Source organism: Poeciliopsis prolifica, unplaced genomic scaffold (genome assembly GCF_027474105.1).
Source record: "Poeciliopsis prolifica strain line A6 unplaced genomic scaffold, Auburn_PproV2 SCAFFOLD027, whole genome shotgun sequence".
NCBI lineage: Eukaryota > Metazoa > Chordata > Actinopteri > Cyprinodontiformes > Poeciliidae > Poeciliopsis > Poeciliopsis prolifica.
The window spans coordinates 6,458,524-6,473,037 of record NW_026562402.1 but is presented as its reverse complement, the minus strand read 5'-3'; the positions used below and the strand labels follow the sequence as shown (position 1 = coordinate 6,473,037).

The window sequence follows — 14,514 nt, the reverse complement described above, 5'->3', positions numbered from 1 at the left end:
CTATGAGTGGCACCAAGAGGTCAGTTATGCCAAAACAAGCCGATGCCAAAGCATCAGATAAGAACAAAGAGTGACGTTGAACACCTACAGCTGCTTGTCTTCAGACTTCACCAACAGTGATTTGACAGAGCTTTAGCAACGTTTAAATTCGCTCTGTGGTTTTCTTGTGGGGGGAATTATATTTGAAAAGTCAGCTTTAACACATTTATCAAGCCTTTTTTTGCTTAATCTTCCTACAGCTATCTCTGGCTTTGGCAAGAAATTCACCTCCTTCTTCTGAGGTGACACAAATAAGGTATGTATGTTTTTTCACATAGAAAATAAGTTCTATAAGATAGGAAATTTAATCTAGTACTCCTTGTTGTTTGTGTTCTACAACGACTTTATTTTACAAGTCCTGTTTTAGAGGCCCTCCAACTTGTACATGAGGTAAAAATTAGGTATTTTGATTCAATGATTCCTGAAAGAAGTGCCAGGAAAATGTTTCTTTAGAGTGCACCGGGTTTAGGAATAACTTTTATGAACCCTTGTTGGATCGCCGCTGTGTGTGCAGTGTGTTGACTCTTGCTGGCCGTGAAGAGGCAGCAGGGGGATGAAAGCAGTTTACCCAGTCTGGATTCGGTCCTCTTCTATTTGTTTCTCTTCCTCACAGTTATTTTCGGCCTTGGCTGCTCTGGTGAGAGATTTAGCACTGACAGTAGGAACTTGTTTCCAAGATGAAATGCCAAACAGACTGTGAGCCATCACGGCAGGTTATTGGCTTTGATGATGAGGGTCGTGAACTTTAGGAATTGCATTTGAGGCTTGTAAAGAATTACAGGTCCTAAAAGTTTTAAGCATTAAAGTCTCAGTATAATAAATGTACACAGACCCGCTTCTCACCGCCAGGCTCGAATAACTGACAGCTTTTAATAAAATCCCTCCGTATCTTTATACACTGCAGAACAATTTTATACTGGTGCAATAGACGCATTAATTGTTGTATATCAATGTGAGACATGAACTCCTAAAATTCAGTTTTTTTAATAATAATGATAATGTGTTTGCAGCATGTCACAAAATGTCACAAAAGAAGTCATGAGACCTCATACAAGAAAAACCTGTGAAGTTCCCCCTGCTTTTGTTTTCCTGAAAAAAGAGAAAGGAAGGAGAGAGAGGATGATGGCTGAGAGGAAAGCAGAGCGTTCTGGTGAGTACTCAGGTTTCACGTGAACATAAAATCTTTTTAAACTTTTAAGTTAGGATTTCCCTGGAACTCTTTCTTTGTTGGTGTTTTTGAATCAACATACTGTATTGTTTATTATTAGATAATGGGATGTATTCAAATCGATTCCTACATTTGCAGCCATGAAAAAAGAGAAAACTTTCGACTGGAGTTTATGTTTTCAAGAAGAGCGAAAACGATCTGGATTTTACCAGGTTCTGAAAGCATTGAAATATAATCTCAAATTTACAAAAATATCCAACAAATTCCACAATGTCACTTGTTGAAAATTTTAAAGTAAATAGCAAACTCTGTAGAAGTTTTCCAATTCTTACACAATCCCACGGGGCAAAGACCTCACACCACCAGTTGTTGAATTCAATCAACGAATGTTAGGCATTTTTCTAACCTTCATTTTATGTGGCGACGATTATTTACAAGTGTAAAAAGTTTAGGTAGAGCCGCCAATCTCCTCAGTGACATTCCAGCAAATTCCTTCAAGGTCCAGATGTGTGACTCTCGAAGAAAGCGCAAAACAACTCTAGAGCATCAACTCTCCCTTGTGTTAAAATTTGTATGCTCTTTTGGTTTAAGCTATATAAAATGTTCTGTTGTCAAATAAAAAATCTTTCACCTGCCAACATCTGCTGAGACATTACATTTGTTCCCATAATCACATCATGCCGCCTACATAATCTGGTTTGTGTTATTATGATAATCTATGATTAGTGTTGATATTGTCTCATCTGATCTATTACAAGTTGCAGGTTGACCCGTCATCCAGTGGACTCTATCAAATTAAAGCCACATTATGTGAGTGATAACAGCTGACTGGAAAATCTCTGAAGAAATTTAACCAAAGCCTAACAAAATGTACCCGTTGGTTTGGACCCAGTGTACTGATGCTAGAAATTAGCATCAATGCTAAGCTTAGCTAAAACATCACAGTGTAGCCCGAGGAGAGTCACCAGCATGTTCACTAACATTCAGTATGTTAAAATGAGTGTATAAGCTACAATTAGCCAATAATGCTAATGTTGGTGTGAATACTTTCAGTAGCATGTGGAGCATCACTGGCATATTGTCTATATTGGAGTTACTCCATTTAGTGTACTAAACATGGTTAATAAGTAAGAGAAATAGCTGATACCTTTTTAAGGTAAAATGCGAATGTTAATGCTAATGTAAATGCTAATGCTCTAACCTGAGAGAACAGGATAATGCAGGCTAATCTTATTGCCCCACCTATGGCAGTGCACTAGTGGGGGGCAGTGAAATGCTAATGTTTGTGCTAATGTTAAATCCACCCATATATCCCCATGTTATGAATCTCTCTCTTGAGTGTAGCACACAGACTGTTTGTTAAACCTCTTCCTGTTTCAGGGTTATAAGTTATGAATCCTCTACATGAGCATTGTTAAAACTATTTGAAGGCACAGAATCAGCCCAGTACAGGTTCATATTCTCAGGTAAGAGAGACTCACCTGATATAAAGTTCATTTTTTGGTACTGGAATTACATTTATTAATTTAATCAAAGTATGTCAAGAATATGTGTGCATGTGCTCCGTCGTAAGTCCAGAGCACACTAGATTTTTTGTTGCTTTTGCCACCACTAGATGATATGCATATAAGATATAACAAACAGCATTATTAAGAGATGCAATGAGTTTATAGTAGTTGTTCCACCATGTTTGTAGTTCTGACATCACAGTAGTTCTAAAGAGCAGCTCAGAGGGAGAAAAAACATCTGTATTTTGAGTGTAACTCACAGTGTTTTGTGTCTGTCAGTCTTTTGTTTTGACTTGAATTTGGCTTGTTTTTTGCTAATTCTGTCGCCACAGTTACTCAAAATGCCAACAAAAGTAATAGCTCCCCTCACTGGATCGAGCCGCACGTTTTGATATATGTGTGTGTGTGAGGGGGCATGCAGCAGTACGGACGGCAGTTATTTTGAGGTGAAGAACAATAGGTGCCTGAAGCAAGTCAGTCACTGCTCTCCCTATGCATTGCTATGGGCAGGCCCCATAATAATAATTTGGCAGTCTAACACTGATTAAAAGTGTTCGATTACACTCAAAGGAAAACGCCACACCACATAGAAACATCAGGAGTCCTGGTGTTCTACAAATAAGATTCATATCCATTCGGTGAGTTTAATTAGTTTTCCAAAGATGCTGAATTCCAGAAGCCAAGTTAAACTTTCTGAGACCCTAATCCTGCTTTGTAATTTAATCCCCAGTTGTGAGTTTGCAGACCTAAAGGGGTGGGAGGGAGACTTTGACTAAAATATGTCTGCCTCTTTTTGCAGCCAAAACAGACTGGAATCCTCTGGATGCTTCATGTCTCAGATCTGAGCACACAAAGGCAGAGAGAACACTCTGATCTCTCTGACAGGCCAGACAGTGAGGTGCTTTTACCTTGGAAACATAAATATCTCACAGGATATTTTAAGCTGCGGAAACCCAAACTTTGTGACCTCGATTCTTTTCTTCCAGTTTTACTTTAAGAGGTAGCTGCTTTAATAACCTACAAGGCCACCCAGTTATTTATTTAGCTAGATTTATATTGTATGATTCGGCTACATCAAAGTACATTTTGCCCATTAGAATATTGTGGATATTTTTTTTCTTCTCATTTTAGAAAGAGAAAGTCATATTGGTCAGAGTGAACAGTTTTGAGTCTTTATTACGTGTAATTGTGATGATAGCTAACAAAAACTTTGTTGTCTCTGTAAAAAATAGTGAAACTTTCATAGAAAACTGATGGTGCCAAACCTCAGTCAGCTAATTAACGAGCAAATGTTTCCTGAGGCTCTAAGTGGGCTCACAGTCTGGCTCAGTAGACGAAATGAGGACAACATCTGATTGTGCAAATGTCCAGAAGACACAAGATTCTTTTTTTTTTTCAAAGTACCTGTATATTAAGATACATACTAAAGTATAAACAGAACAATAAACGAGTTATGTTCCAACACTGGGCTGAAAGACCACTCAGAAAAGAAGAACCATTAATAAAAGAGTATAGAGCAGAGAGTATAATTTTTGCTGCAGGAGGGACTGGTGCAAAAAAAAATAAATAAATAAATGCAATCAAAAGGAACAGACACTATGTGGAAGTATTGACGCAACCTCTCAGAACATCACCATGGAAATTCAAATCAAGAAAATTGATTGGTTTTGCAAAAGTACCATGCCAGTTTGGTTTTAAAGATACTGGCAATTTTGGCATTCAGCAAATCTAAATAATTCTGACCATTTTAACTGAGCTAACATGTGGGAAAGGTTTAATCTGATTTACTGCCAGATCGGGAGGAAGGACGGACAGATATTGCAAAACACATCCAACAATTGCTTGACTGTATTTTATATATATATTTATTTTTACCTATTAGACTGACTGATCCCTAAACAAACATCTCCGCAGGTTTCTTTAATCAGACATAACAGGATGTTCTGTGCTGCAGCTGTAAGAAAAGGCAGCAGAAATGGCTGCGTTGCTCTGCCTTGATAACAGTGGCTTCTGAAGCCTTTGATGCTGCAGTGGATGAAGGGCAGGCCTTGAAGTTCCCGGTTTATTTCACAGTGTGAATCCAGTGTTGCACTGAGCGTGTTTCTGCTCTGTGCAGCCATGCAGCGCTTAACTGCCTCGTGTGGCTGCTGCTCTGGCAGGCTCTCTCTTTTCTCTTTCTCCCTCTCTCTCTGTCTCTTTCTCCCTCTCTCTCTGTCTCTATCTGTCTCTTTCTCCTCTCTCTGTCTCTTTCTCTCTTTCTCCCTCTCTGTCTCTCTCTCTCTTTCTCCCTCTCTCTCTGTCTCTATCTGTCTCTTTCTCCCTCTCTCTCTCTCTTTCTCTCTTTCTCCCTCTCTCTGTCTCTCTCTCTCTCTCTGTCTCTTTCTCCCTCTCTCTCTGTCTCTTTCTCTCTCTCTCTGTCTCTTCCTCCCTCTCTCTCTCATGTAAAAAAAAAATACACGAGGCAGTGCAAAGATGACACACCAATAAAATATGTTTCACAAACTCAAAACAGATCCTGAGGAAGAAGAAAGAAAAAAAAAAGCTCGAACAAATCCTGCTCTCTCTTTCTCTCTCTATTTCTCTCTCTCTCAATCCTCCCACACACTACTCCAGCTTTCAAACATTTTTCTCTTCCTTTCCTCCATTTCTCATATAGACGCTCTCTCTGATAAGATTCCCACTGTATTTTTTTTTTTTTAGATGTTGCCTTGTTCTGCTTAAATACTGTGGTTATTTTCTTCTCTCTAAAAATGATGTTGTCTCTACATACTGTGTCATTTTCTTTCCCTGGCATCATCTTCGTGTTATTTTTGTTTATAATATAGAGAGATTATGTCTTTACGTTAAATCTCCTCCCAGTGTTTTCGTGGAGGATGTTCCTCACAGAAACTAGCTGTGGGTGTTTGCTCCCATTCAGTCAAAAAAGCCTTATGTAGGTTGGCTTCTGATGGCCTGACTCACTGCTCCACTTCAGCCCCAAAGGTGTTTGAAGAAGCTCTGATCAGAGCTCTGCAGATATGATTTCAACAATAAAAATGTTTTCTTTCTTTTCCTTTTTCTTCCCATCCTGGATCCTGTTTGAATACTCGACCCTTCGAATTCAACTCTCTGCCCAGCGAGCCAGTTTTGTTTGTGTGTGTGCGCTTTTTTTTATTTGAACGCGGTTTATGTGCATCGCTGTCCGTGTTCCAGTGCGTGTTATGTATAAGCCCCCCTGGGGTCCTGTGTTCAGCCGAACAGATTAAGTTTGGTGATAGAAAACATGTTTGGAGACACTAAACCTGGGTCACACACAGAGCGGGAAGGAAAAAAATGAGTTCAGTCATTTTGTGGTAAAAGCTCTGATGGGAATCAGGACAGAAAAACTCTTTATTTCCATTTGACTGGTTGTTTTATTAAAACTACAAACTTTCATGTCTTCCACTGGGGCTCAGTGAAATAGAAAAACGAAATTAATACAAGGTAAAGTAGTCCGTGTCAGTCTTTCAAAGATCTCTTCCTAGCAAAACTGTCTGATGATAAATGTACAGTCTTGTTACAATGCAATTGCATCATGGCTTCTGAAGTTATTTATTTATTTATTTTTTCTTAACAGAGCTTAGGATGGAAACGATTGTTTGCTGTTTGACTAAATCCAGGATCAGGTGGCTGGCAACTTGTGCTTTTCTCTTGTGCTGATTACGTAAAAGGTTATGTATGAAGTTTGCATGCAAACAAAACAGCCAAAGTCACAGCAGCGTTAGAAACGACTCCATTTTTCCTCCTGATCCAAGACCTACTTTCAGTCTTCAGTTATGCCACCAAAAGATCAAATGATGCTGAAAATGTTCAATTTTAGAGTTTAAAAACCGCGGTGATACTCGGAGCCTCCGGTTCCATGCAGGGCTCACGTTTTAAAATGTTGTTGCAATGGCTTTCTTTTAGCTTCATGATCAGCTTCAACAATAATATTCTTGCATGAAGATGCTGAGGTTCATCATGAGTATCTAAGGCATTTAGTAATGGCTCTGTGCAGTTTGTTTTTCTTTTTAAAGCCTTGATGGCTGTGGAGCAGCCCTGAAGTCCCAGAGAATACAAGCGATGTTTCTCTCGTGTCGTCTGAAGCGGCACCACAACATGCGTCCTTCACATTATGTCCCCATAAGAGCTTCGTCAGCAGGCTGACAGGCTGGGCTGGGAGTTTCTGTGGCCATGTCTCTTTGCTTACCACAGCCGCTTTCTGCATGTTTTAACATGGAAGTTACGTACCGCTCATGTACATTTATTTATTCCACGTTGCCACAGCATTTTTATTTATTTATTTATTTTTTTTGACTGCAAGTTTTAATCCCAAAGAAACATCAGTTTGAATGGAAGATACCGTAGATGAAAGACTCTGATGAAACAAGCATTAAATGAAGGCAGGTAGTTATGTGCGTTGTTTACAAACGCAACGGGCAGGATTTTATCCAACAGATCATCAGAGCTGCGTCTGCCAAAGACAAGAAAATACGTGACTAACTCAGATGGGAGAGGAAAAAACAAAAAGCAGAAAAATTGGGCTAACTCAGAAGAAATCCACCTTAAATTATAAACTATGTTCACAAAACATGATATAATGCAAACCAAACCTGATTCAACAACTGTGTCAAATCAATGACAGAGGTTTCATATATTTATTTGTATATTGTATGTCTATGTTTAAAATGTGCAGTGCAGTTTTGGACTCATACACCATCTGGTGGACAATTATGTGTACTACATCTCGTGTTTGTGACCAAATTCGTGAGGTAGTGGATTCCTACTGGGAGAGAGGAAGGGACTTCATTCCCAGTCTGGCTATGTATGGAGAAGGAAAAAATAAAATTGAGCATCGGAAACTTTTCCAAAACATACAAATGTAACTTTCCAACAGCAACTTTCTCTAGATGTCCCCTTTTGCCCCATCTGCAAAAATCTCTGAATATTTGTACACAAACGTTTAAAACCCTGGGAAATATCTTAAAATTTGAGTGTATGGGAAATAAGTATTGTATAACCTGAAAGTGCTTGTATAGAGTTTTCTCTGAATGAAAAAGATAAAAAGATAGGGAAAATGTTATCTGATTCCACATATGAGCTGATTTTTTCTTTTTTATTATTTTCGTTGTACATTTCAATTTAGACCCAGTGTATCTTCAATCTGTTGCTGACAAGCACAAAAATGTTTACTCATTTACTCATGACAAAACAGATTACTTGTAGAGGACCTATACAGAGACATTCAATCGTTAAAACGTTTTTGGTCAGTTTGAGGTTTTTTATTCTCCTTTTTCTTCTTTTCAGATCATTTCAAGCCAACAACCAGCTTCAGACGGATTCCCATTGTTATGCAGCTTCTCTCAGAAAATCTGCAGGAGCTACAAACATCTACAGCCCTGCATGAGAACAGAGCAGCTGGGGGCTGAAAGCGAAGGCAGAAGGAACAGCTGTGCGACAGTGATCACCCTCCCTGCCAGTAGGGGGAGCCGTGTCCACACAGAGGTCCTCCCCCAGCCTAACGCTTGGTTTTAAAATATCGGTTGCGTCGACGTGGCGCAATCAACGACCGCATCCTAACTTCCTGTAGAAGATGGTAGCTTGGTTTTCCAGACTTGTATTGGAGGAATACAAGTCACCTCTCTTCTTTTCTATCTTTTTCCAAAGTAAACAATGAGCAATTTTTTTTTTAATTTTAAAAAAGTGAAAACTCAGAGAGGAATTGCAGGTTTTTCTTGTATGAAAGTCGTCTCGTTGGACCACCGAATACTGACGAGGAAATCATCGAAACGTCACCAAGAATGAGCCGGACGATAAAGAAGCGGCGGCCGACGCAGCCCCAACATGTCGCCACGCGTTCATTCTGACCTTTTTTCCACCCTCTGTCGACATTCCAGATGGGGAGCTGTGCCCTTCTTCTTTACTTCTTTTGCGTTTCCTTAAAGCGAGCTCTTCTTTCTTTCCGCACGCCACTGCAACAATTCACAACTTGCCATGTCTCTAAACAAGAGGAGTGCGGATCTCAACTAACAGAAAACATGGGAATGCATGGAACTTCATAACCAAGACCTTACACTGTTTCATCATTATGTAACTGAGGCCATAAAGACATCTGAGCTTAAAGGCGTAAATAATAGCAAAGAAAGGTTAAATAAGCAACACACAAGGATCTGGCCATAGGAAAAGAAGAGTTTTTGATTTATTTTCCTTTTTTTAATTTCTTTTTTTTGTTTATTTTTTATTTATTTTTGTTTTTCTTAAGAAAGCTGTATGTCTAAGAGAGGCAAATGAAACAGTGGGGTTACTTTCTAGCCAATTTAAAGCCATTAAGACAATATTTACAATCAGTTTATGTGGCAAATCTCCAAAATGCTCCACAATTTTGGCTTTTAGTTAATATGCCTTCTTGTGTGCGTGTTTTTTTTCTTCTTCTGTGTCAATTGCCTGTTTTTTATGTTGCAGTTTACCAATATCGCCTTAATTATTTCAAACGTTTCATTTTAAATCAGAAGTGGCATATTTTTATGTCGTCAGGTAAGCTGAGAGGTTAATTTCTATTTTTTTACCTTCACATTGTTTTTCTTTTTTATATAAATATTTTCTTGTGATATGATTTTATTTGTTTTCTAGCGTTTCGTTCAATTGAACCAGGCTCCCCGCCCCTTGACAATTTTCAGACTCTTTGTTCCTACCAATAATTACGAAAGCAATAGAGGAAGAGGTAAGAAAGTGAATAGCACAATTTTGTGTCCTTTTGCAAAAATGTGTTGCCTTCGTTTGTGTGGTTTACCGCCGAAGCTCTGCTTTAGTGTGACTCAAACGCACCACTTGTACTGCTGCCGTATGAACTTGGCAGAGGCGCGGGAGTCCGGTGACCCCCAGACTGCTTTTCTTCAGCTGGAGTCTGAGCTGAGAGCACTGCAGGGCAGCAGAGGCGCAGGGAAGCAGCAAACCTGGACTATTCATCACTCTTCACTGAGGGAAGCAGGAGGGAGTGTTTGCTTTTGTTCTGTTTTTATTTTTTACTTATTGGGGTTCTTCTGGTTCTCCGAGACGGACTCCGTACACGGCTGTATCCGCATGTGTCTTCACTCTGTCAAATGTGAACCTGAAAGCACACTTGGCTTGGTGTCAGTGATCTTACTATAAAAATAACCTGCTGTCATGTGACTGAGGAACCAAAAATAACACACTCGGTTGTGTCACCAAGTCACTCGCCTTTTCTTTCTTTCTTTTTCTTTTTTTTTTAAAAAAGAACAAAAACAAAAAACGGCCTATTTTCTATCGCGGTGGAGTTCAGACGTCTGACCCAACACCCCTTCTCCAAGACAACAGAAACAAACCTTTTCTCTCAAGACTGTCAGTCACCTTGGAAATATTCTCAGGACAGTATTCGCTCTGCTGTTGCTCCTGCAGTGCATTGTGGGGAATCTGCGCTCTGGCCCTCACAACGCGCCCCGACTGGACGAGGCCTCCTTGTCCTCCTCCTTGTCCAAACCACCCAACTTTTGCTGTATATTGTCTTTGTGAACGCTCGCTGGGAACCTTCGCATGCTGCCCGGCGCAGAGGAAAACCTCAAAGTCACCTCTATATTGTTCTGCTCCTGATGTTTGTACGTATGCGTGTGTGTATGTGCGTGTTCGGGGTTCAGTATGCGAGTATTTAAAAAAGAAAAAGGGAAAAAAAAAAAACAATCACCATCTAATGTGGGGAAGAGAACAAGACGGACGCGAGTTCAACCACGACGAGCATCGCAGGCAAAGGAGGCGAAGTCGTTCTATGCAATGAATCCTGTTTGAGAAAAACCCGAGGAGGTGAAGAACAACGTAGAAGGAAGTCACAGTCATTGTTCATCACTCCTCAGTTAGAAACCGTGTCTGCTTCGTTTCCTTTCTGTGAAATTTTGTGATAAAAAAGCAAGTTCCCTTCTCCTTTGATATGAGGAGCTGAAGACACGTTCACAACAACTGGGAAGTTTCACTTGTGACATGGCCAGGAAGCCTTTAGGGCAGCAGTGAAATTGGTGAAAGTATTTCGCTGATCTGAAACGCTGTCTGGTAAACAACAGCTCTATAATATCAATATATCCATCGAGAGTGAAATATCCAAGTTGTCCTGGATGTTGATTTGTTTAGCAGAACTCATCTGGGTCCACAGAAAAGCTTTCTAAAGATTTACACACTTGCCTATGTTATAGGTGTTGGGCTGCTTTGGGCTTCTCCTTTCTGACGGCCAGAAACAGTTTGCTATAATTGTGAAGACAATGCTTCACCAGAGAGCGTCTTGCGCTGATCTTAAAAAAAAAGTCAAATACAGGCGTTTAAGAAACACACAAATAAATATAAATCTATAGATTAGTTTTAAATGAAGTACTGTAAACTGCTGCTGAAGCAGAAGTGCCCTATAAGACGCATCTTTCTGAATAAGACGTATCTTGCATGGTGCAGTGAAGCACCATTCAGAGCATTCCTGATGTGATTATTTTTGGGTAGTAGTGAATTTGGAGGCTCTGTACATTTACTGGAAAGTAAAAGTGCAGTAAAGTAAATGTACAGAGCAAAAATCATCTGCCGGTTCACATAAATGTGTTTGCTTTTTGGTATTATTTAATGATAATTTTTTTTCATGCCATTTAAGGGGATGGGATGTTATGATCCAAACAACCGGATCGCAATAGAGGCATTATAAATGATGTATTTGTATTTGCAGTTTTCATGCTCGCCACACGGCCAGCGACTGCATCCACAATTTGAACATGACAATTACAATTTTAGTTCCAAATACTTATTCATTTGTTTATTTTGAAAATAAATTAAACATGAAGTCCGTATAGGGTGCAGCGAAATTTTAAGAAGTTCAAAACTGATTTTACTGAGGGGCAGCATGAATTTCTCTGTAAGCCTTATTCACATCAACTCCAATCACTTTGAAATACTTTGTTGGCTGAACGATCCAGAATGTCGCTGGTTAGATTATGTAATATGTTTCTTTTATTGCATATACATTCCATAGATTTTAATAAAACAGTGTATAGGGAACAAAAACCCCTGACTGAGACCTCAATTATATATATATAAAAAAGATCCCTCCAAACCTTTTTAGAACTCTTATGTGACTTTCACAAATCACTTATCCATGTAAAAATAGTCTATATATTTTTTTGAAATATTAAAAGCATAATTTATTATATGTAGAAATTTATTTTATCAAATGGAGAGGAGATGCTAAGATAACTGAAATAAAGGCTGAAACAGATCTAGACACAAAAACACTACAAAAAATATCTTATGTAAAGATTGATCTATTGCTTATGTTATTGCACAACAAATATAATCATATAATTATCAAACCATAAATAGAAATTCTGCCTAAACAGAGTTTATTTTATTTAATAAATGATATAGTGGCAAATGTATTTTACCGTTGTTCCAAAAACTTAAACAGCAACACTTTATGCCTTTTGTTGACCTCCAGTAAGTTGGATGTGCGCGATCCAAACAGTTTATTTTACAGATGCACTGCCTCTAGATCAGTGTCTTAAACAAAACCAACAAATATGCTAAAAGTAGAACATATGACAAGTTTGGATTTACCCAATTTAACACCAACTTCCTCAATTTTGTGTCCCATGTGTTTTTTGGAAGTTTGTAAAAGAAAAAAAGAACCAACTACATATATATATACACAAATGAAAACTGACTAAAATGATCCTCAATCACTTCTGCCTCAGGAAAGCACGCGCGCTTAATGCAGCCTTGCAACAGAAGACATTCAGAGGACGCCAGAACACCGTGAGTGTGTGTTCATGCAGGTGCAGGAAATTTATGTGCCTGTGTGTGTGTGTGTGTGTGTGTGTGTGTGTGTGTGTGTGTGTGTGTGAATGACACAGCCACTAGCACACGATTAGTAAAAAGAACTGTGCAGAAATAAGATTATTCCACATCTTATTTATATTTGATGTTTTTTTTTTTTTTTTCTTGTGTCTTAATTTTTGCTCCTGCATGAATACAGCCAATGAAGACGACTTAAATATGCATAGCAGTAAGGGCTTCTATATTACAATACTGGTGACTGAAGAAAGCCATCCTGTTACTGCCCTCCAGCCAGTCATGGAGTCTCTGTCCTCACACTGCATGGTGTCTTTCTGTGTCTAGCAGTGCACTGGACAAATCAGACCACAGTAAACGCATCACAGCCTGTTTTTTTCACCAATGTTTCAACTGTAAAAGTGATTTTAAAAAAAAAACTCAATAAATGTTCCATTTGTCTGCTTTCAAATGGAATAATGGTTTGCAATAGAAAACAAATGTACAGACATGAGCCTGTAGGACGTCTGTGTTTTAAAAGAAAGCTTTGAACTTGATTACTATGACTACCACTGGAAGACTTTATACCTTTGTTTTTACGATTCTTATTTTTAATGCACCGTCGGTTGCTTTTGGGAAATCCAGGCTGTGGGTGTTTGTTGTAAAACCCAAAAGGTAGCATCTTTGTGCTCGCACTGAGCAAAGCCCCCGTGCTCCTCACTGTCGGTCAACGTGTGACAGGATGTGATGCAAGATTTTCAAACAAAACAAATGCGTACATAAATATATATATATATATAAAGTAAATGTTTCATATAGGTGAGAGATTATAAGTAAAGAAGAAGCCATGAGGAAAATTGTCTGTTTGTCATCGTCATTTCATCTTTTATCTATAAAAGTGCATGATGTGGACACCTTCCATGTTCTCCCCCGTAAGCCCAACCACTACCCCAGTCACCTCTCTGACCTTTGACCCCTCCCACCCCCACCTACCATCCTTATTCCAGTGTAAATACCAGATGTGAACCGACCGGAGTCCACTCCAAACATGTAAATGCCATGAGGGACACGTCCTGTACAACATGTAAATCTCAAACAAGTCACCACACACACACACACTCGCAGACACACACACGCAGAAAAACACACACATGCACAAGAGGCGTGAGAGAGAGAGAGATCGAGAGGCCTTTGTACTGCAAACAGCAACCCCAGCTGCAGCGTATGCAAGCCAAGAACTCCCTGCCGAAACTTGTGCTGCTTTTTTTTTTTTCCCTTCTTTTATTTATTTATTTTTTTTGTGTACGAAAACGACAAAAACAAAACCACAAACCGGGGCCGCGATCAGCTGACAAACTGCATTGTGTTTGTACGTGGCTGGCTTGTTATGGACGGTTTAAAAGTCATTATTATATTTAAAAAGAAAAAAAAAAAAATAAAGAAATCATTGTATTCGGATATGGAATTTTAAAAAAAATATTGGTCTGTGTAGAGTTTCTATACATGTTGTGCTTGTTAAACGAGATGACATCTAAAACAGAACAAAAAATATATATATATGAGAAAAATATTTTGACTTCCAAGTTCAGGGTGGATCATGACGTGGTGAAGATTCAGGGGGAAGGTGAACGAAACGATGATCGTCTGGGGGTGAGCGGGGGCGGGGGGGCGACTTTAAAAATAACCCAGCTGATTGAAGAAAAGAGTAAAAACAAAAAAGAGCCTAAAAACGACAACAAAGTGTTCCATTCACTGTTGTAAGTGCAATGAGCTAAACTTCCTGTTTCCCTATTGTAAAACCTTGTGTATGTTTCCGTGTATTCCTCTTGTAAATGGGTGTAGTAGACCTGGTGCATCATGCCATGTAATGTGATGAATGACAAATTATGACCTTACAGTACATTTCAATCAGGAAAATAAATAAAAGACAGATACATAAAACAACAACAAAACATTGTACGTTTTTATTTTTATTCTATGCACCCATAGTTTGTT

The 14,514-nt window shown here is 39.0% G+C and overlaps 1 protein-coding gene across 1 annotated transcript in view; it reads left to right on the top strand.

Annotated features, from left to right (window-relative positions):
- bsna (bassoon presynaptic cytomatrix protein a) overlaps positions 1-14,013 on the top strand; it is an 88,101-nt gene extending 74,088 nt beyond the window's left edge. Inside the window, exons 13-15 of the mRNA XM_055048352.1 lie at positions 240-295; positions 1,050-1,189; positions 8,020-14,013. Of these exons, the coding sequence (XP_054904327.1) occupies positions 240-280 (41 nt within the window). The 3' untranslated portion in view covers positions 281-295; positions 1,050-1,189; positions 8,020-14,013. The remainder of the gene's footprint in view (positions 1-239; positions 296-1,049; positions 1,190-8,019) is intronic.
- The last annotated feature ends 501 nt before the right edge of the window (positions 14,014-14,514 follow it).